This window comes from Dryobates pubescens, chromosome 19 (genome assembly GCF_014839835.1).
Source record: "Dryobates pubescens isolate bDryPub1 chromosome 19, bDryPub1.pri, whole genome shotgun sequence".
In the NCBI taxonomy this organism is placed as follows: Eukaryota; Metazoa; Chordata; class Aves; order Piciformes; family Picidae; genus Dryobates; species Dryobates pubescens.
This window is the reverse complement of record NC_071630.1, coordinates 3,132,949-3,155,527: the sequence shown is the minus strand read 5'-3', so window position 1 is coordinate 3,155,527 and position 22,579 is coordinate 3,132,949. Positions and strand designations below refer to the sequence as shown.

The following is a 22,579-nucleotide window of genomic DNA, read 5'->3' as shown; positions in this document are numbered from 1 at the left end:
GCTCCAGGTCCTGCCCAGCACAGGAGAAGCCTCCCTGGTGGGAAACACCTGCTCAGTGCTTGCTGCTGGGAGGGCTTGATGGGGAGTGGCTCTGTCCCAACTTGTGCTGTGGTCACCTCTGCAGTGTTTGTGCCCCCTGTGTTCCCTCTTCTCCACACTAATAAATACCTGGCTCCTGCCCTGTGCTCTGCCTCCTTCCTTGGGCATCCACGGTCCCAGGAGGGGCTTCTGCCTCTGGGACTGTGATACTGCTCACCCTGCTTGTGGGGAGGAGGGAGGTCCCACCCTGAGAGGAAAGGGCCTGAAAGTGTGCCAGGGGAGGCTTAGGATGGAGATGAGGAGAAATGGCTTTGCTGCAGGAGTGGTCAGGGCCTGGCAGAGGCTGCCCGGGGAGGTGGTGGAGTCCCCAGGCCTGGGGGTTCGAGAGCCCTGTGGCTGTGGCACTTGGTGGCCGTGGTGGGGTTGGGTTGCTGGTCAGACTGGATGATCTCAGAGGGCTTTTCCAACCCAAACACTTCCACGAAAGCAAAGCCCCTGGGGTTTGGTGAGGAGCAGCAGGGAGCAGCTCCAAGCCCGTCCTGGCAGGCTGAGCCTCTTCCTTGGCGCTCCTGCCCTGCCGCCGGCCGCGGCCCAGCTGCGCTCTGCCCAGCAGCGAGGGGCACCCCGCAGGCAGCCTGGCAGTGGGGAGGAAGGAGCTGGCCAGAGCCTGGCACCGTATCAAGAAGAGATTTATTGAAAAAAAAGTGACAATCACGAAGTTCATCTGGTGAAGAGCGGTGCGGCCCCGGCGGCCGGGCCGCGGCCCCTGCGCTCGCCAGGAGCACGTGGAGTGTGGCACGGAGGGCAGGGGCTGGCGCCGCGGTGCCCACCTGGGCCTGACCCAGCCCAAGGGGGTAAGGGAGGCAAAGGCAGCTCCAAGAGCGGCCAGGAGGAAGGTGCCGGGGAGCCGAGAGCCGCCCCAGGTCCATCCCAGCCCGCGGTGCGGAGCCTCCGAGCGGGGCGGGGCCGGGCCCCCCGCGGGCCCTGCGGGTAGAAAAAGTACAAAACCAGGGTCTGTAGAAAACGTCGCTAGAAAAGAGCTCTGCCCGGGGCGGGGGCGCCCGGCGGCCGCTGTCCCCTCCAGCCCTGCTCGTCCGGCCGCGGGGCGCCGCCAGGGCCCCGGCGCTGCCAGGCGGAGGCTGGCGCCGGCCCCGCGCCCCCGGGCCGGCCGCGGTCAGCCTGCCTTGGCCTGGCTGTGGTGCTCCTGCCGCAGCGCTCGGGGCAGCTTGGGGTTGATGAAGAAGCCCTTGAGGAACAAGTCTCGGACGAAGTAGGGCAGGTAGCGGTGGATGAAATACATCAGCCCGAGGCCCTGCCCCGGGTAGTAGCGCACGGCAGGGTCGGCAGCCAGCAGCCCGTCCGTGATGCTGTTCACCACCGCGCTCAGGTCCTCCACCGCCACCTTCATGAACTGCAGGAACTGCCGGTTGATCTCCTCCACGTAGTCCTCGCCGTAGGCCTGCAGCAGCTCTTGGGGCAGGCTGGCCACCAGCCGTTGCTTCTGCAGGTTCCAGAAGGCAGGGTCGCAAGTCGTCCCTGCAAGGATGCAGCCCCACCCCGCCCCCAGGTGAGCTGTGTGGGACCCAGCCTGCCGCAGCAGCCCTCCCGGGCGCCCCTCCCCCCTCCTCCTGCTGCAGGCCTGGCAGGGTGGGGTGGGGAGGAACAGGGTGGGGCTAACGATGGTGGCTTTTGGTAAGCCAGGACCAGACCCGAGGTCTCAGCCATGGCGCTGAGGGACATGGTTCAGCGGTAGACTGCATGGAGTTGGGTTTAATGGCTGGGCTTAAAGGTCTTCTCCACCCTCAGTGGTTCTTTGGTTCTACTGCAGTGGGGATGGTGCTGCCATAAACACAGCTCAGCTGCTTTGAGCCAGCCCTGGTGGCAGAGGCTATGGCAGGGCTTGACCCTGTTCCTGGCCCCCACAAACCCAGAGCCCCAAGGCCACACACTGGCCCCTGTGCCAAGGAAGATGCCTGGGGCTGCCCCTGCACCTCTGCTCTTGCCCCATCTCCAGCCTCCCCAGGCTCCCTGCCCTTTGGGGACAAGGGGGCAGCCCTGCTCTCTCTTACCTGTTTTGTAGTAGCCAGGCAGGATGAGGCTGACTTTGACCCCCCAGGGCTGGAGCTCGCTGCGGAAGGTGTCCATGAGCAGGCTGAGGGCTGCCTTGGAGGCTCCGTAGGCTGCCAGGCAGGGGAAGGGAAGGTCGCCTTGGGCAGAAGAGACAACCAGCTCTGAGGCAGCTGCCCCCAGGGCCAGGGGCAGGGGGTGGGGGGGGTGGTGTCACACAGGGCTGTGCTCCCAGCCCCTGCTCCAGGCTTTTAGTTTTGCTGAGAAAGCAGCTGGGATTTGCTTCAGCTTCCAGGCTTTAATGGGGGTTGGATTAAACAAGGAGGGTGAGGAGAGGAAGCTGGTGTGCCAGCCCTGCCCTGGCAGCAGGGCTTGCCCATGCTGGGTGCTGCTGGGCTGTCCTCAGGGAGCACACAGCCCCCCAGCTCCCCCTTTCTGGCTGCCCAGTGTGGGGCTCAGCGATGCCCCCCAGCTCGTCCTAGGGTTCCCAGGTTATAGACTCACAGAATGGTTTGGGGGGGAAAGAGACCTTAAAGATCACCTAGTTGCACCCCCCTGGCACTGGCAAGGACACCTCCCACCAGCCCAGGGTTCTCAGGGCCTCATCCAGCCTGCCCTTAAATACCTTCACGGAGGGGCCTGAGCTGTAGCTCCACCTCAAAGGGCAAGAGCCACAGATGACCCAAGGCCAAGGCTCTGCAGCCAGAAGCCCCAGCTAGAGAGCCCAGAGCATCCACCTCCACACCCCTGCTCGCTGCTGGGGGCTTAGGGTGGCCGTGGTGGTCTTGGGGAATCATTGAATGGGTTGGAAAGGACCTTAAACATCCTCTAGTCCCAGCCCCCTGCCATGGGCAGGGACAACTCCCACCAGCACAGGCTGCTCAAGGCTTCATCCAGCCTGGCCTGGAGCACCTCCAGGCAGGGAGCATCCATAGCCTCCCTCCCCGGGCAGCCTGTGCCAGAGTCTCCCCAGCCTCACTGCCCAGAATTCCTTCAAGCTGCTGCAGCCAGCTGGGGACAGAGGTGCCCCAGGGAGGCTGGGGAGCGGTGCTGTGCCGTGGGGATGCTCACTCCACCCCCGGGCGGGGCCGGGGGTGGGTTTGGGGAGGGGGAGCGGTGTGCTCACCCGCGGGGCTGCTGACGGTGACGATGCGGCCGCCGGCGGAGCGGAGCAGGGGCAGCAGCCCCTTGGTGAGCTCCAGCGAGCCGAAGAAGTTCACCTCCATGCAGGCACGGAACTTGCCCAGCGGCGAGAGCTCGGCGTCGGCGATGGTGTCGTTGAAGCCAGCGTTGTTCACCAGGCCCCAGAGCCCTGTGGGGAGCGGCAGGCTCAAAGAAGTGACCCAAGTGGGGGAACCTCCCCCCGCCCCCCAGCAACACCACCACACACTGCCCCCCGGCCCCCTCCCTCCTGCCGCAGGGACTGCAGCTGCCTCCCAGCTCGTGGGGGCCCCCCGGGACAACCCCCCTCTGCAGACCCATCACACAGGGGTGGCAAGGGGACACCTGGAGGCTTGGAACTGCCAGGTGAGGTACTGGGGACTACAGCACAGGAGGTTTCACCTCACCACACGAGGAGGAACTGCTTCACTGTGAGGGTCCCAGAGCCCTGGAGCAGGCTGCCCAGAGAGGTTGTGGAGTCTCCTCCTCTGGAGACTTTCAAGCCCCGTCTGGATGTGTTCCTGTGCCACCTGTGCTGGATTCTGTGGTCCTGCTCTGGCAGGGGGCTTGGACTTGATGATCTTCAAAGGTCCCTTCCAACCCCTACCATCCCGCGAGCCTATGGGGGAAACGCATGGGCACCCTGGCAGGGCGCCAAGGGCTCCTACCTGTGCTGTTGGTGTGGGCCTGGATGTGCTGCAGGACACGCTGGATGTCCTCTGGCTTGGTCAGGTCCATCTGCAGCAGGGTCAGCTTGGGTGAGCAGCTCCTGCGCAGCTCCTGGGCCCCGGGGCCCTGCGGGTCCAGCACGCTGGCGAACACCCGAAAGCCCATGGCGTCCAGGTGCCGTGCTGTGGCCTGCCCAAAGCCTGAGTCACAGCCTGCAAGAGCCAAGAGGAACCTTACAGTGGCTGGAGACAGCTGCCAGCTGGCTGTCCCCAGCCCTGACACCCCCCCACCTCCCCTACCTCTCCATCCCTAGGGACCAAACTTCCCACCTGGCATCAGTCCCCTACATGAGACCACCCGAGCTCACCCCCCCCCCCACACACCTCCAGTTTCTGCCCTGCCAGGGCTGTGACCTTGCCCTTGGGGCACTGGCAGGTCACAGAGCTGCTGTTTGCTCTGTGTCACACCTGCAGGAGGAAGAACCCACGCCCTTATCTGCAGCCCCATCGCGCTGAGCGCCTCGCTGCTGCACGCTGCAGGTGAGCTGCGGGCATGGGGCACCAGGACAGCCCTGGAGGGCCACAGCCAGCGAGCCCCAAAACAGCTTCCCAGAGCTTCATCAGACGTCGTTCAGAGCTGGCCCAAAGCTCTGAGACCTTGCCTGGCCCAAATACCTTCCCACACACCTCCCCCAGGAGCCGTGGCCAAGGAGCACAGCAGCTCCTTGTCTGGTTGAGGATGCCAAGGGAATTAAAAAGGAGGAGGGAGGGGAGGACTCAAACAAAAGAGAGATCCCAGTCTGCTCCTGCCACCCCACATCCTGGAGAACAGGTCTTGTGAGGAGCAGCTGAGGGACCTGGGCTTGTTTAGCCTGGAGAAAGGGAGGCTGAGGAGAGACCTTCCAGCTCTCGACAGCTCCCTGAAAGGAGGCTGGAGCCAGGTGGGGCTTGGTCTCTTCTCCCAAGGAAGGAGCGACAGGACAATAGGAGACAGCCTCGAGTTGCACCAAGGGAGGTTTAGGTTGGGCACTGGAAGAAACTTCTTCCCTGAAAGAGTTCTCAAAGCCTGGCACAAGCTGCCCGGGGGGGGTGGTTGAATCCCCATGCCTGGAGGTGTTCAAAAGCTGCCGGGGTGGTGCTGAGGGCCACGGTTTAGCACCTGCCTTGGTTAGAGCTAGAGAGTGGTTGGACTCCTATCAGCTCGAAGGTCTTTCCCAACCCCAACCATTCTGTGACTCTCCTCTGTCCTCCCAGGCAGCATCACAGCTGGGCTGCCCCACGCTGGAGCCTGCTGCCGTGCCCAGAGCCGAGCTCACCTCCTCTCCACCTGCCAGCTGCAGCAGGGGCACTGCAGGTGAGGCCGTGGGGGTGGCCGGGGGACAGCCCCGGGCGGGAGCCGGGTGTCGCAGGGCCGGCGGCCGGGGCGGAGCGGCCGGCACGCAAACAAACAGCGGCAGCAGGGTACAGCCTGTTCCCGGGGCCGATGGCAGAGCTGATAGCTCGCAGGCAGCCGGTGCCACCGCTGCTGCCCAGGCGCATTAACCATTAACCGAGGAGCGCTGCAGGGGCAGCCCTGCGGCTCGGGCACCCTCCTGCCTGGCACTCTTGGGTGCTTTTTAGGACAGCCCTGAGGAACCATCAGGAACCACCCCGGCATGGACGTGGCAGCGGCCGTGGGCACTGCCAACAGCTCCATGCCCCCACCCCTCTCTCCTCCCCGAGGCTCCACACTCCTCCCAGCAATCCTGGGGTGGGCACGGGGATTGGATGAGAACACCCCCTCATCCCCCCTCCTGCTCTCACAGTCCCAGGCTAGGACTGGGGTGCTGCTGGCTCCAGCTCTCCAGGTGCCAGGCAAACCAACCCTCCTCAGCTTGATGCCTACAAGCAGGTGCCCAGCCCAGCTTTCACAGACTCACAGGATGGCAGGGGTTGGAGGGGACCTCTGGAGATCATCCAGCCCAACCCCCCTGCCAGAACAGGACCACCTAGGGCACAGGAACACATCCGGGGGGGCCTTGAAAGTCTCCAGAGAAGGAGACTCCACAACCTCTCCAGGCAGCCTGCTCCAGGCCTCCAGCACCCTCACACCAAACAAGTTTCTCCTCCTGAGTGCCAGCTCATACCTGTTGTTCCTTGTCCCATTGCTGGGCATTGCCCAAAAGAGCCTGGCACCTTCGCCTTGACACCCACCCCTCAGATATGTATAGCTATTGATAAGGTCCCCTCTCAACCTTCCCCTCTCCAGGCTAAACAGCCCCACGAACCCCTGGCCAGAACTCAGAGTCACACCACAGCCCAGAAACTGCTCAGCTGGCAGGCAGGGGCTGCAGGGTCACCCCTTTCCCACACATCACCCAGCCAGGCTGGCACGGCCTCACCCTCCCCCGCCCCGGTGCCACAGAGGATGCGGCGGTGCCGCCGGCACAGCCCCTCGGCCTCTCCCCTCTCTGGGAGAAGGGTCAGGCTCCCAGCAAGCCGGGCAGATAAAGCTGCACTTCACCTTCCCCAGCAGCGCAGGAGAAAACTGCAATAAAGATAAGCTTTAAAAGAAAGCGGCGGGGGGGGGAGGGGGGGAAAGTGCCCGCGGGCAACGGCCTGGCCGCGCCGCTGCCAGCACCTCGTTGGCACCGCCGCTGGCACAGGCGGGCGCCTTGCGCTGCTCCCTCCGCTCAACACCTCCCCCACTGCCCCCCCGAGCCTCCGAAACACCGCGAAACAGCCCCCCCCCCCCCCCCCCCCCCCCCTCTCGAAACAGCCCCCCCGAGGGAAAGCGCTCGGCGAAGCCTGGCCGGGAGCGGGGAGGCAGCGCGGCCGCCCGGCCGGGCAGGGCTGCTGGGGCCGCGCCGCAGCGCAGCGCTCGGAGGGCTCGGCTCGGAAGTTTGAATTGATTCACACACGCAAAGGAAAAAAAAAACACAGAGAAAAGGCAAAAAAAGAGCTCCTGGGAGGCTGGCGGGGCCCGGGGCCAGCGGGGCGAGGATGCTGCGGTGTTATTTAAGGTCTCTGGCGCTGCTCGGCTTCCTGGCCGCCCTGCTCGGGCACGGCCAAGAGCGAGGGGAGGGACCACGCAACCCCCCTGGGACCGCAGCACGTGGCCCGAAAGCAGAGCAGCTCACCCCGGGACCGCGCTGGCTCCCCCCCGGCCATCGCCACACCAGCCGCCGCCGCCGCGCCGCGGCCGGAGCCGCTGCCTTGGCTTCGCCAGGGCCCGGGAGCGCTGGAGCCGGCCAGTCTGCGCGGCCCCGGTGAGGCTGGCGCTGGGCTCGCCGCCCTCCGAGGATGCTGCATCACGAGGAGATGCCGGCCCCGGCTCCCCGCTTCCAGCCCTGGCTCCCTGCTCACCAAGGGGGTTTGCATCTGTGCCGGCAGGAAGGACCACGGTCAGACCGCGGGCAGGAAAAGCCCAGCCTAGGGAGTGCGGTGGAGGAGGGGTGGGCAGCTTGAAGCCCCCTGTCGCATCCCCACATCGCACCACCCCCCAGCAACCAGAGACCCAACCCCAGGGTCGCAAAGTGAGTCAGGTTTTGCTCAGCAAGAGAGGGCAAACAGCAGGCAGAAGTCCACTCCATGGGGCTTCTGCTGGAGCAGGGGGATGGCAGCAGGTCCCTGGGGACTCTGCAGAAGCTCCAGCTACTGCCCTGGCATCCCCAGCAGCAGGGGCATGCCAGGGTATTGGCACAAGCAGCCCCAGCTTTACCTTTTCTGAGCAAGCAGAAAGTTTGGCTTCCAGGCTGGAGCTTGCTGAACAGAGCTGAGCTGGGCACTAACACAGCTACTGGCCAGGGGGCTGCCAAACCACAGCCACCCCCCTGCCCTGTGCCCACTGCCAGCACCATGCAGGATGGAGGGCTGCTGGCACAGGTCTACCATGCCCACCCCGATACACCTGAAGGGTGGCTCCCCCACCTGAGCTCTGGAGCCACAAGCCAAGGGGCTTCACGGTGAGCCTCAAACCACAGTCACCAACTGCACTGGGTGGGAAGGGACCCTCCAAGGGCCTCCTGCCCAAGCCCCCTGCAGGCAGCAGGGGCAGCTCCAGCTGCAGCAGGCTGCCCAGGGACACAGCCAGGCTGAGCTGGAAGGGCTGCAGGGATGGAGCCTCCACCACCTCCCTGGGCAGCCTGGGCCAGGCTCTCCCCAGCCTCCCTCTGCACAGCTTCCTCCTCAGCTCCAACCTAACTCTGCCCTGCTCCAGCTCCAAACCATTGCCCCTGGGCCTATCCCCACAGCCCCTTCTCAGCAATCCCTCTCCAGCCTGCCTGCAGCTGCCCTTTTGAGCATCCTCATCCCTGGACCACAATCTGTGCCCTTGAGCCTCAAGAATCACAGAATCACCAAGGTTGGAAGAGACCTCAAAGATCATGCCTTAGCCATGAGCCATGTGCCCCCAGCCCCAAGTCCCCCAACCCTGGGATGAGTTCAGCACAGCCCTGCCCCAGCTCCATGCTCAGAAGGCAGCTCAGCTGCAGTGGCTTTGTGCAAAGCTGCCCTGAGCCCAGTGGCTGCAGCTGGAGCTGCCCCCTCCATGGCCCCCCCAGCCTGGCAGCCCAGTGTGGAAGCTGGAGAGGGGGTGCCCCAGGACTGACCAGCTCCTCCAGCTCAGCCCTGGCAGTGTGGGTAGCCCCAGGGGCACCTGGAAAGAGCAGAGAGCTGCAGGGCATGACAGAATCACCAAGGTTGGAGGAGACCTCAAAGGTCATCCAGTCCAAGCTGTCACCACAGACCTCATGACTAAACAATGGCACCAAGTGCCACGTCCAATCCCCTCTTGAACACCTCCAGGGATGTTCCATCTCTCACCACCCCCAGGCTGGGCACCCACAGCAGCACCACCCCAGCTCTGCAGGCCATGGGCTGGGTGCCCCCCGCAGCCCGAGTGCCAGGACATCAATCCAAGCTCCCAAGCAGAGCTTTGGGGGCTGCAGTCCCAGCACCCTGCCCGGGATGGGGCTGTCCCCAGGCTCCCAGCACAGGGCTGCAGGAGAGTGCCAGCTGCAGGGCAGGGGTGCCAAGGCTGAGCGGATTAAGGCACTGAGCTCTTGTTTCCGTAGGCCTGGGCTCAGCTCCTGCCCACGATGCCAAGCTAAACAGGGCTGACATTTTGCTCAGAGGTGTTGCCTGCTGGCCCCAGCAGGACTCACCACCACCAGCAGCACCTCCACCACCGCCTCGGCTCCAGCTGGGCATCCACCAGGGCACAGCAGGGACTGAGCCTGGCTCAGCTGCTCGGGGATGCTCATCCCAGCTCCGGCCTGGGAAGCAGCCCAGGGCAAGCTGGCAGCAGGCTGGAGCTGCGGGGACGGCGGCACCAAAGGGAAGGGGGTGTCCCCTAGAAGCCCCCAGATGAGACTCAAGGAGGGGGTGCCCTGCAGGGGGCAGGTGCAGGCCGGGTGAAGCACCCAGCAGATGCCCATGTGGGCAGGGCAGGGCCCTGTGGGCAGCCCCTCCCGGATGCCAGAGGCTTTCGGAGCGAGTGGGGAGCGATAAAGGGGTGAGGTCAGCCCGGGCCAGAGGGAACACATTCTTGGCAGGGTGCTGAGGAGGGAGGGGACAGCAGCAGCACCTGAGCCCCTGGCAGCTCAGCTGAGCCGACCTGGTCACTCTGCCAGCTACTGCCCGCTGCCTGCCCGCACCCGAGACCCTGCCAGGGGAGCGGGGCTGGGCATGGGGAACTGGCAGCCCCCAGCTCAGCCCCACTACCACTGGTGGCATCACTGTCAGCAGGAAACCCCACACCCCAGCCCCTGGCAGCATGCCAGGCTGTCCCCCTGCCCACGGACCCCACCACCAGCAGATGGGAGCAGGATGGCAGGCAGGAGGTGGCAGCAGCCCCAGGGAGGCTGCTGCTGGCCCTTGGGGCCTGCTTGTGGAAGCCACAAGCCTCATTTAAACCACACTAAACCAAGCCAAGCCTCTGGAGATGCCTTCAGGGATGACCCCAGCTTGGGGTCCCATCCCCAAGCCCCCAGTGAGGGACAATGCACAAGCAGCCCCCAACCCAAACAGCCTGGGTGGGCATCCCTGCCAAGCCTCAGCCTCCATCCCAAGAGCAGAACCTGAGCCAAGGGGGCACACAGTGGGAGGGACACCCCTCAAGCATCCCCCCCAGAGAGCTCTCCCCTCAGCACAGGCAGCTGGGCAGACACTGCCAGCCCTGGGGTGCTGGCAGCTCAGGATGAAGCTGAGAGGTGATCACCAATGTCCTGTGGGTGGGGGCTCAGGCAGCCCACCCAGGGCAGGCCCTAAGCATCTGATGCATCAGGGCAGGGCAGCCCCCCAGGAGAGGCAGAAGGCAGAGCTGGGGATACCTCTCACCACAGGGGGCAAGCCCCTGCCCATGCCAGGCCAGATGGTGTGAATGCCAAGGGCTTAGCCAGGCCATGCTGCAGCCTCACACAGCACCACCTCTGCTCAGCAAGGTGTCTGTCACTCAGCACACCACAGAGCCCTGAGGCCAGCAGGGATGTGCCCACAGCCCCTGCACCAGAGCCTGTTCTCAGGAGTGGGCATCAGCAACCCTGGGAACCCAACAGCAGAGGAGCAGCCAGGAGCAAGCAGTGCTGGGAGCACAGCCCTGCCCAGCACGGTCACTGAAAGCCACCCAGAAGCCTTACCAGCCCCTGCCACCAAGCTGTGGGCAGCAGATGCCACTTGCAGCTGGTGAGGAGCTTGGCACATCGCCCTGGCACGGCCAGGACAGCAGTGAGCCCAGCTTGGGAGAGCAGTGGAACCCTCCTGGGATGGCAACAGAGCCCAGCCACCCTCCCCCTGCCTGCTGAGATGCTTGAGGGGACTCAGGATCCATCCACAAGATGCAGCCAGCCTTGGCACAAGCCCTAAGCTCTTGGGAGGGCCACCTGGACCTGCTAAGCTCGGCCTAAGGACTTGCACCAGCAGGGTCAGCAAACAGCAAGGCACCAGAGCCTGCCTCGGGTCCGGGAGCTAGAGGAGAGCCCAGGAGGGAGCCCAGCACTGAAGGCTGCTGCCAGCAAGGAGCAGCCCAGAGCTCACAAACAGGTGGGGCAGAGGAAGTGCCTCTCCTGCAGCCACACTTTGGGGTTTCTCAGAAGAAAAGGGTGCAGGGAATTTCCTAGAAGCAGCTGCTGGCTGCAGCCCAGGGCTGGACAGCATCTTCCAGCAGCCACCACCTCCAGCAGAGGAGAGCCTCAGCGAGTGCAGCAAGGGCCAGTGCAGCTTTGCCTGCCCCTGGGGGAGCTGCAGCCCCCAGCACCAGTGCAGGTGAAGGATTGATCTGCTGCAAAGCAGCTCCCTGGAGAAGGCCCTGGGAGTGATGGTGGAGAACAAGTTCACCACGAGCCAGCAGTGTGCCCCTATGGCCAAGAGAGCAAATGAGTTCCTGGGGGGACATGAAGAGTGAGGCCAGCAGGACAAGGGAGGTTTTCCCTCTCCTTCCCCCCCAGTGAGGCCACACCTAGAGGACTGGGTCTAGTTCTGGGCTCCCCAGCTCAGGAGGGACAGGGAAGAGCTGGGCAGAGCCCAGGGCAGGCTGCAGAGCTGCTGAGGGGCCTGGGGCAGCTCTGGGAGCAGCAGAGGCTGAGAGAGCCCTGGGGCTGAGAGCCTGCAGCAGAGCAGCCCCAGAGGGGAGCTGAGCAGTGCTCAGCAAGAGCTGAAGGAGCTGTGGGGGGCAGGAGGCTGGGGCCAGGCTCTGCTCAGGGGTGCCCAGGGGCAGGCCAAGGGGCAGAGGGCACAGCCTGGCAGCCAGGAGGAGAAAGTTGTTTGGAGTGAGGCTGCTGGAGGCCTGGAGCAGGCTGCCCAGAGAGGTTGTGGAGTCTCCTGGTGTGGAGAGCTTCCAACCCACCCTGGGCACTGTGCCCCTGGGCACTGTGCTGTGGGTGCCCTGCTGGGGCAGGGGCTTGGAGTGGGTGAGCTCCAGAGCTCCCTCCCAGCCCCAACCCTGCTGGGATTGAGAGATCCTTCTCCCAAGAGGGGAAGACAAACTCCCGGCCACGGATTTGAGCTTTCTGCAGGCAAGGGGAGCGGGGAGCAGGGGAAGACAACAGCAGAGACCTCACCTGTGACATCAGAGCTATTCTGGGATGGATGAATGGATGGATGGATGTTCCCCTGAGAAGAGGAAGCTGTGAAGAGCCCTGGTGCTAACCGGGTTAATCATCACCTCCGGAGGGAACACAGCGAACCGGGGAGCCACGGACACCATCCATCAGCCAGAGCTGGCGCCGGGAAGGACACCCATAGCCCAGGGACACTTCCACTGGCTCGCTGCCAGCGCCAACCCAGCACCACTAACACCCCCACCCGGCCTCCAGGAGACAGAGGAGCCAGGTGGGAACCGGCCCAGGAAGCCCTAAAGCTCTGCCAGCCGCAGCCGGGACGTGGCACTCGAGATGCTCCTGGGGAGCAAGGTGGCGGCAGCAAAGCTGTGGCTGAGGCACCCCCCCTGGGCTGCAAAAGAGCTCCCCAGAGGCTCCCAGCCACCAGTCAAGTCCCAGGTCCGTCTCTCACACACATCAAGCCCCAGGAGGCAGCAAGGAGAGGCAGAAGGCCATGCCCAAGGTGTGGTATGGGCAAGGCGAAGCCATCCCCAGGCAGCAGAAGGGAGGAGCAGGGCTCTGTGGACCACCAGCAGTTGTCAGCACCACCCTAGGGAAGTGATTGCTAACCAGGAGAGCAAAGCACCACAGCCACCCCAGGACCAGCAGAACCTCTGGTCAGCCATGGAAGTGCCCTGAACCCCCACCCAGGGGGTGATGCCATCCCACCTACCACCCTGTGGAGCTGGGCAAGGCACAGGGAGCTGGGACAGGCAGTGCCAGCAGGGGTAGAGCCAAGCTTAGGGCTCAGTTAGCAGCAGCAGCATATAGCTACCAGGGAGGTGCAGAGGTCTGGGGGGGTATTGTGGGGATGAAAACCTGCTGTGCCTAGAAGGTGCCACCTCATCACTTCCCTTCTCTCACCACATGGGCACAAGTCCTGCCCGTGCCCATGGCACGGTGTGGGCTCTGCCAGCTGCCCTCTGCTTTCTCTTGCAGCTCCCAGCTCCACATGCAGCTCAAGGTTGGCTTTTAACAGAGGCTGAGCAGCCACCTAAGTGAGGATCAGCAGAGCTTCAAGCCAAGACAGCTGCTGAGACCTCCAGGCTGGGAGCCACACCTCAAGCCTCTTCTGTACCCAGCTGAAGTCTCCCCCTCCCCACCAGCACACCAGGCTGGGTACCACAGGCATATTTTGGTGCATTCCCCCATGCAGGTGGCCCTCCAGGGTGAGGTGTTTGGGCATAGCTGTGCTGAGCCAGGCTGCCCTTGGGCCAGCACAAAGCAGAGCCCAGCACCCCAGGCTAAGGAGGGCACAGAAGCCACCATGCTGCACACCCCAGGCTTGTCCCCACCTGCCAGCTGGGACCCTAGGAGAGGGTCACAGAACCACAGAAACATTCAGGTTGGAAAAGACCCTGAGGATCACCAAGGCTCACAGAGCCCTGGGAGATGGTCATGAGAAGCTGGTGTGGGGGTGAGATGTTCGTGCCAGACTGGAGCAGGACCACCAGAGTGGAGAAACAGAGTAGGGAGGGATCACAAACCTGCTCAAGGGTACATCTGGTGGCAGCTGAGAGCCCCAGCAGGAGGAGATTACCACCAGAAGAAAGAAAAGGCTTGAAAAAGAAGAGGCCAGACACCCACAGGGGCACCAGAGCAGGTGCCAGCCCCAGCTCACAGAGCTGGCAGGGCTGGAAGGGACCCCAGGGCTCAGCCAGCTCCAAGCCCCTGCCATGGGCAGGGACACCTCACCCCACAGCAGGTTGCTCACAGCCACCTCCAGCCTGGCTGCAAACACCTCCAGGCATCAGCAGGAGGCTTCCACCACCTCCCTGGGCAGCCTGGGCCAGGCTCTCACCACCCTCCTGCCCAACAACTTCTTCCTCACAGCCAATCTCCAGCTCCCCACTTCTCCTTTTGCTCCATCCCCCCCCAGTCCTGGCCCTCCCTGACAGCCTCCAAAGTCCCTCCCCAGCTTTCCTGCAGCCCCTGGAAGGCCACCAGAAGGTCTCCCTGGAGCCTTCTCCTCTGCAGCCTGCACAACCCCAACTCTCTCAGGCTGTGCTCAGAGCAGAGCAGCTCCAGCCCTCTGCTCAGCCTCCTGGCCCTGCTCTGGACACCTTCCAGCCCCTCCAGAGCCTTCCTGGCACAGAGGCTGCAGAGCTGGGCACAGAGCTGCAGCTGTGGGCTCAGCAGAGTGGAGCAGAGAGGCAGAATCCCCTCCCTGGCCCTGCTGGCCACACTTCTGCTGCTGCAGCCCAGGCTCTGCTTGGCTCTCTGGGCTGCAAGTGCTCCCTGCTGGCTCCTGCAGCATCCCCAAAGCCTTTCCTCCCAGGGCTGCTCTCCAGCCAGTCCCTGCCCAGCCTCTAGCAGTGCCTGGGATTGCCCTGAGCCTGCTGCAGGACCTTGCCCTTGCTCTTGCTGACCCTCCTGAGGTTGTCATGGTCCCAGCTCTGCAGCCTGCCCAGGTCCCTCTGGATGGATCCCTTCCCTCCAGCCTGCCTGCAGCACCACACAGCTTGGTGTGGTCAGCAAACCTGCTGAGGGGGCACTCAAGCTCACCAACCCAAGCCCTCCTCCCTGTCCCCAGCCTTCCCTGGGGGGCAGCAGCCACCCACCTGGCTCCTCAAGGACAGCCACCACGGAGCCTTCAGAAGCAGAAACTGCTTCTCAAGATCTGAGCCTCAGAGCCTGCAAATCCCAGGACAGCACCACCACATGTGATGGGAAAAGCAGCTCCCAACTGGGAAGCTGATAAAGCTCAGGGGCTGGCAGCTCTCCAGGGCAGAAGGAAGCAGAAGCGATATGCTGGCTGTGGAAGCACACAGGGAGGAACAGGGCTTGGAGATCCTGGATGTACCACAGCAGGCCAGGGAGAACTGGGAGGAGGTGACAGGCATGTGCTGGGCAAGGCTGAGAAAAGTCCCAAACCAACCCAAGAGTCCCAAACTCTACCTCCAGCAACACACCAAGAGCAGGGAGAGAAGAGTCTTGGGCATTTCTCACCCTGTGCAGGCTCCACAGAGCTGAGATGCAGGAGGGGAAAAGGGGAGGGGAAGAGGTGTAGAATCAGCCAGGTTGGAAAAGACCACAGAGAGCATCCAGTCCAAGCTCTGCCCCTAACACCACCTGACAACTCAGCCATGGCTCCAAGTGCCTCAGCCAAGCCTTTCCTGAGCACCTCCAGGGCTGGGGACTCCACCACCCCCCAGGGCAGCACATCCCCAGGGCCAATCTCTTTGTGGGAAGAACTTCCTCCTCACCTCCAGCCTAAACCTCCCTGGCACAGCTTGAGACTGTGTCCTCTTGTTCTTGGTGCTGGCTGCCTGGGAGAAGAGCCCAACCCCCACCTGGCTGCAGCCTCCCTGCAGGGAGTTGCAGAGAGCAAGAAGGTCTCCCCTGAGCCTCCTCTTCTGCAGGCTCCAACCCCAGCTCCCTCAGCCTCTCCTCCCAGGGCTGTGCCCCAGACCCCTCCCCAGCTTTGTTGCCCTTCTCTGGACACCTTCCAGCAGCTCAACCTCTTTCCTGACCTGAGGAGCCCAGAGCTGGACACAGGACTCCAGGTGTGGCCTGAGCAGTGCTGAGCACAGGGCAGGATGAGCTCCCTGCTCCTGCTGGCCACACTCTGCCTGCTGCAGGCCAGGCTGCCCTTGGCCTTCTTGGCCAGCTGGGCACACTGCTGGCTCCTGTTCAGCTGCTGTCATGAGGTGGATGAAGCATTTAGTGCCATGGTTACTTAGGGTTAGGTGATCAGCTCGATGATCTGGGAGGTCTCTCCCAGCCTGGTTGACTGTGTGATAACTCTGCGTGGCTCAGCTAGGCAGACAGGGCTCCAGCTGGGCTTTTGGACCAGCACTGAAACACAGCTATGGGAGGAAGGCAAATGCTTGCCCTGGCCTGCTGGGGCCACCTTGAACCCTCTCTCAAAACCCATCCCTGCTGAAGTCAAACCGTCCAGGCAAGCCCAGCACCGCCGTGGCACCAGCGGCACAAGCGGCACAGCTCTTCTCTCAGCTCCGGGCTTGGAGGGGAGCTGCACTCAGCAGTGGGGAACCCAACCCCAGCCCTCATTCAAAGACGTGCTGCTCGCTGGGCTAGAGGGCAGCAGCTGCCACACTCCTCCCGGAGCCTCTGCTCCCATCTGAAAGCCTCATTCCGGCAGGGAAGTCCCTGCGTAACCCCAGAGCCTTCCCCCAAGCCAGCTTTGGGTTTCTTGATCAGCTCTGCTCTCCAACGTTGTGCAACTCCGAGGTGCTCTGCCTCCTAATTAGCTGTGCTCATCACTTTTGGTTAACAGCGCTGAAAACAACACAAACCCCGAGGCAGCCACCAGCACCACAGCTCTGTGCCCTCGGCAGGGCTTCGGGAGGGCTCACTTCAGAGCTGAGCAGGACCAAGCAGGCATCTAAACAGCTGTGCTGGGCGCTGAAGAAGCCCAGCGAGGGGCAAGAGGACTCCTAAAGGTGTGGAGGGCTGCTGGCAAAGCTGGGGAGAGCTCCAGCCCTGCAAAGCAGAGCAGAGAAGGCAACCTTCCTGCTCTGCCCCCAGACCCCCCACAGCTGCAGAGCTGAAGCCCCAGCCTGCTGCATTTTGGTGGGTTCCTCTCCCCCCCCTGCCTTCTTTAAACACAAGAAGGGATTGCTTGGACAGCGGGGTTGGAGGTTGGGTTTTGGTCCTGTCATGTCTGCCTCCTCCCCCCTCACCCCCCAGCTCAGAGGAGCAGTTGTCCCTGCTGTTAATCTTTAATAGATCCTGGAAAACCCAGAGCAGTTCCAGGGAGTGAGCTGATTTTCAGCCCTGCACTTAGCCCAGGGAAGACAGCAGGTACCTCAGCTGGCTCACCAGCTCCAGCAGCAGGGCAGAAGTCAGCTGTGGAGAGCCTACAGTAGCTTTGCATGAAGCTTTACTCATCCCAAGGCTGTTGGGCACCAAACAGAGCTTCTGAGGTCCCATGCTGGTGCCCAAGCCGTGCCCTGGATGAGGGGTGCCCAGCCCAGAGCCAGCAACCCCAAAGCCTGGCAGCACAACCACCACCCAAGTTTAGCTGGCAAAGGGGTCCAAGAGGGGACCATGAGAGCCCAGACAGGAGTGATGCTGCTGCTCCACCACCAAGGGAAGGGAGTTACCTTCATGGCAGAAGCGTGGCAGTGCCAACATCTGGATCAAATCACTCCCATCCTGCCACCATCAGAGGCTTCAGCATCTGTTGAGTCCGTGGGAAATGCTTTGACTCCGAGTTTGAAAGCCTCTGGCAGCCCTGAGCAGGACCTGGAGCTCTGGCCCGGTTCAGATCACTCGTGGGGCATGCAGCTGTAAGCAGAGCCACCCCAGGGTCCCCTCCAGCCAGGGAGGAAAGAGGAGCAGCAGCAAGCTTGGGTGCAGAGCAGCCTGACCTGCCAAGAGCTTTGTTCACAAAGATGATTTGCTGGGGTCTGCAGCCACCTCCCTGACTTCGGAGGCTGCTCCAAGGAAGAGTGAGGATGCAAGGGACCCAAATCACCTCCCCCAGGCAGCCACCCTATGGCTTGGAGTTATTTTGGAGCTAATTCAAGTGCAGCCCTCACAGGCAGAGCAATGGGGCACTGTTGGGCAGCTGCCCTTCCAAGGTGAAGGGTCAGTATTGATGCTTTGCTCCACAGCTCATGGCTTCCCTCTGCTCTGGCTGAAGGCAAGGTCTCCAGGCTGGCATTGTGTCTGGTCCTTCCCAAGCATCTGTAACTCAGGCAGTCAGCTACTGTCCAAAAATCCACCCCCCTGCAGCTGCACACAGCAGAGCTACACACAACATCAAAGGGCTTGCAACAGCTCCAGCCACACAGCGGAGCCCTGAGGTGCTCCCAGCCATCCTTCCACCACCTCCAGACACTAAACTCGGTTGTATTGAGCGGTTTCTGTGGTCTCACCAAATCTCACAGGCATCCAGTAAGGCCACAGGGATCAAAGGAGGAGCTGGGCTCACATCTAAACCCAGATCAAAGCCAAACCTTGCATGAAGTGCCCTCAGCCTGGATTTGGAGAGGGCCAAAGAGCAGCAGCTCATCGCATCCCTCCGACGCCGCTCTTGGAGCCCACCACCCCTGCACTGGCTCCAGGGGCTGGAGAGCTTTTGGCATCGACTGCCAAGAGGGAGGAGAGGGGAATACAAGCAACACTTCTCCACTCACACCCCTCAGGGGGGGCCCTGGCACACCCAGGGACAGTGGGTTTGGATTTGGGAAGGGGCACAGTCAGAAGCCAGCTTTCCGATGCTCAAAGCAAGGCTGCTCCTGGTGAGGTGCCTTGGATGCCCACCGCCCGCCATGGCACCCCGAGGCGCCTGCCATGGCACCCCGAGGCGCCCGCCATGGCACCCCGAGGCGCCCGCCATGGCACCCCGAGGCGCCCCCGCCGCCCCGCGGTGTCTAGACTGGTGACAAGGGATGCCAGGTGCCAGCTCCCCCTCAGCTTGCTGGTGCCAGGTCAGCCTCGGGTCAGGCAGCTGCCTGTACCCTGCCTGCCCACACCACAGGCACGCTGAGGGCTTTGCCACGCTGGGCTGAAGCCTGTGCCAGCCCACGGGCTGGTCTTTGAGGCAGGTTTGGGCTCACGGGCAGGCTCAGGACAGCATGCCAAGGGCAGTTGGGAGATGGTTGCCACCTCCTTCCCAGCCCTGGAGCAGCTGATCTGCGCTCCCCTCCTCATCCTGCCTGAGCTGCCGGGGCTGACCTCTCCCAGGCCAGCTGCACAGGAGGGCATTCTCCTCCCCACTGCAAACAGCTGTGACCTCCCCCCCCGCCCCGTGAAGGCAGGATTAACACTTTCCTCCCCCCCCCCTTGCCCCCAGCCGTACCCTGGAGACATGCTCCCGAAGAAACCAGACCGTGGAGATGCAAATCAAGACCCCCGAGGTCACAGCCGCGGATAAACACAGCGCCACAGGGACCAGTGGCCACCTACTTTGCTAGCCCAAGGGATGCACCACAGGAGACCGCAGCATCCCCTCTTTCCCATCCCGAGCAAGCAGCTGCCCAGCCCTGCTCCAGCCCAGCCCCAACACCTGGAACGCAAACCTGCAGCAGATGGGAAACGCCGCAGCTCCGGAGCCCCTGCTGCTGCTACCACAGGGTCAGCAGCTCCACAGCTGCTCTCTGCTGCTTTCCCACTGAGCTGCACAGTTCGTTTTCCCCTCCAAACTCTCCCATAAGCTGAGGCTTGATCAGCCAGCCCTCCCCAGAGGAGCACATGGAGCTGGAGCATCACGCACAGAGCTTGATCAGGGGGCCTGGGAAGAACAGGCAGCCGGGAGGGCTGGGACACCTTGATCGGGGGGCACAACAGCACTGCAGCCGCAGCCCCGTGCTCCATCACCCCACCCGTGCAGCTCCCCGCTGTGGCACTAAGTCGGTGGCCAAAAAGCTGCGCGGAAGGGGAAACAAACGATGCCCAAAGCTGGCTGGGCTGCGACCTGCGCTGCTCTGCGGCAAGCACGAGGAGGGACTTGGGTGCATTTCTCCTGACCTGCAGGGTCCAGCACAACACTCGGCACGGCAGAAGCCCCCAACCCCCATGCCTAGCCTCCCTGAGGCACCCATCTCTGTGCTTCCACCTCAGCAGGGTTTACTTCCCACGGGCAGAAGGGCTGCTTCTGTCCACGAGCTTCCCCCTCCTGCCCGGATCCTGCTCCAGCCCCAGACGCCCCTCAAAGCCCAGCTGCTGCCAGGAGGTGTCTGGAATTAAATCCTCCAAGGAATCAGGCTAATTCCTCGGCGAATGCTCAGCTGGGGGTGGCATCCCAGGGAGGAACAGCCCGGCCCGTGCCCCTCAGCGGGCACCCGGCGGAGCTGCCGAGCGGGGACGCGCCGATGCCTGCGCCTCCGACAGGTGAAGCCACCAGGTATTTACAGCCCAGAGCAAACACAGCGGGGCTGCCGAGGTGTCACCTCCAAGCACCAGGGCAAGAACACCCTGTTCCAGCCACTGACTCACTAATTATACAGGCAATGCCACAGAGCCAGGGCTGGCTCGACCCGGTGTGCCACAGGGCACCTGCGAGCTCAGGGCTGTCAGAAACATCCTCCCCAGGCAGCCCTGCCCTGCCCTGCCGCTTTGACCTTCACTCCCTTGAATCATTCATTCATCTGCTGCCTTGCTCCTCCAAGCTTCCTCCTTGGAGAGAGACCTCCCCTCCACCTTCCACCTGTGCCTCGGACCCAGCTCTTGCCTCCCCTTCTTGGGCACTCCACATGACAGGGAAGGCAAATCCTCTCCGCCAGCTGGAAGGGCTCCAAGCCCAGCTCAGGCATTCCCCCACCAGGATACAGGATCCCATCCTTGGGAGCACCAAGGAGGTCATACCCAAGGGTTTCCATCCTCCTAGCACACCTGTGGGAACAGCCACACTGGGCTCCTGTGCTCCCTCCTCACCCCAAGCCCAGTTTCTGAGGAAACTCAAATCAACTGCTCCAGCTGGAGTGGCTCCAAGCCCAGCTCAGGCATCCCCCACCAGGATCCCATCCTGTGGTCATACCCGAGGGTTTCCCTCCTCTCTACACACCTGTGGGAACAGCCACATTGGGCTCCAGTGCTTCCTCCTCATCTCATGTCTGCTGCCATCATCCCACAGCAAAGCACCTACTGGCCCCAGCCACCATCATCATCCTCCAGCCCTGCTGCTGGGAGGAAGGAGAGGAGAGAGCACTCCCACACCAAGGTATCCTGAAGAGATTCAGCCAAGGAGCCAGAGCTCTGCGTGGCTGGATCACATCCCATCTCCTGCAGCCCCACGTTCCCAATGGAAGAGCTCCGAGCCAGGAAGCCAGGAAAGGATTTGGGGAGCACATCCCCTGGGATACCCCCAGACAGAGTGGGAACAACCTCGTTTGCCCTCAGCAGCTCTGGATGAAGCAATGGTGCTCAGCCCTGGGTAGCTGCCTCTGAGGGCAGCCTCTGGAGATAACTCTGAGAAGCTTTCTAAGAACAAGGCATGGCCCAGAGGGGAGGAGGACAGCCCATGGGCCACGCAGATGCTCTCAAGCAAGCAAGCAGCTAGGCTCTGCGCCAGCCCCACCACATTTCCCATCCAAGCTCCCAGCTTCCAGAGGCAGCAGCTCCCAGCACCACGCTGCTCCCAGCACCACGCTGCTCCCAGCACCACGCTTCGACTGGTGGCCAGCGCTTGAGAGTCCGAGAGCCGAGGGCTTGCTTGAAGGGGGCGACACAACTCCCCTCCTGCAGGGGCAAGGGCAGCTACAGCCCGGACTGGACGTGAAGGAGGAGGAGAAGTGGGGGCTGAACAGGTGGGACAGTGCCCCCCGCAAGGAAGGAGGGGAGCAGTACCCAGGCGGGACGGCGTCCTCCCCAAGGAAGGAGGGCAGCAGCACCCAGGCGGGACGGCATCCTCCCCAAGGAAGGAGGGCAGCAGCACCCAGGCGGGACGGCATCCTCCCCAAGGAAGGAGGGCAGCAGCACCCAGGCGGGACGGCATCCTCCCCAAGGAAGGAGGGGAGCAGCACCCAGGCGGGACGGCATCCTCCCCAAGGAAGGAGGGCAGCAGCACCCAGGCGGGACCCCGCTCGGCTGGCACCAGGGGACACACCGCTCACCGCCGAGCCCCAAACCCACGCCGAGGCCGTCGAGCCGTCGAGGCCGCCCGTGCCCCGCACTCACCTGTGACCAGCACGGCTCTGCCCGCCACCGGCAGCAGCCTGCGGGGCGATGCCCGCCACAGCAGCAGGCAGGCGGCGGCGGCGGCCAGGGCCAGCCCCAGGGGCAGCGGCAGGCAGGCGCGGCACAGGCTCTGCAGCCCGGCCAGCCCCAGCAAGGGCAGCAGCAGCCCCCGGCCCGGCCCCAGGGCCCTCCGGGCCGCCCTCAGCGCCAGGCTGCCGGCCAGGGCCGCCCACAGCGCCCCGTACGCCCAGCGCTCCAGCCCCGGCTCCATCCCGGGCCCCGGCCCCGCCGCTGCCGCCGCGCCCGGCCCCGCCGCGCCCCTTTATAACCGCCCAGCCGGTGGGGAGCGGGGCGGGGCTGCTCCCGTCGCCGCCAATGGCAGCCGAGCGGCCCCGCGCCGGGGCACCGGGCACTGCCGGCACCGGACCGGCACCCCCGTAACCCCTCGGCACTGCCGGCACCGGCACCTGACCGCCACACCCTGGGCACTGCCGGGACTGGCACCGGACCGGCACACACCGGCACCCCGCCGGGACCGGACCGGCACCCCCGGGACTCTCCCGGGCACTGCCAGGACTGGCACCGGACCGGCACACACCGGCACTCCGCCGGGACCGGACCGGCACCTCCGGGACTCCCCCGGGCACTGCCAGGACTGGCACCGGACCGGCACACACCGGCACCCCGCCGGGACCGGACCGGCACCCCCGGGACTCCCCCGGGCACTGCCAGGACTGGCACCGGACCGGCACACACCGGCACCCCGCCGGGACCGGACCGGCATCACCGGCACGCCCCGGGCACTACCGGGACTGGCACCAGACCGGCACACACCGGCACACACCGGGCATTGCCGGGACCCTGCTGGCTCACCCCGGCGCTCCCGGGGCATTGCCGGTACTTGGCACCGACACCCTGCCGGGGACCGGGGCTGCGGCCGACGGAGCCGAGCCCAGAGATTCAAGGGGATTCCTGTGGCGT

The 22,579-nt window shown here is 63.9% G+C and overlaps 1 protein-coding gene across 1 annotated transcript; it reads right to left on the bottom strand.

The window, feature by feature from the left end:
* Positions 1-1,201: 1,201 nt before the first annotated feature.
* Positions 1,202-21,869, bottom strand: HSD11B2 (hydroxysteroid 11-beta dehydrogenase 2). Its single transcript, XM_054170293.1, has 6 exons — positions 21,786-21,869; positions 21,599-21,728; positions 3,936-4,148; positions 3,233-3,418; positions 2,109-2,246; positions 1,202-1,575 (listed from the first exon to the last, which is right to left on the bottom strand). Exons 1-6 carry the CDS (start codon positions 21,867-21,869, stop codon positions 1,214-1,216), a joined length of 1,113 nt encoding a protein of 370 aa, XP_054026268.1. The 3' UTR covers positions 1,202-1,213.
* Positions 21,870-22,579: the final 710 nt, after the last annotated feature.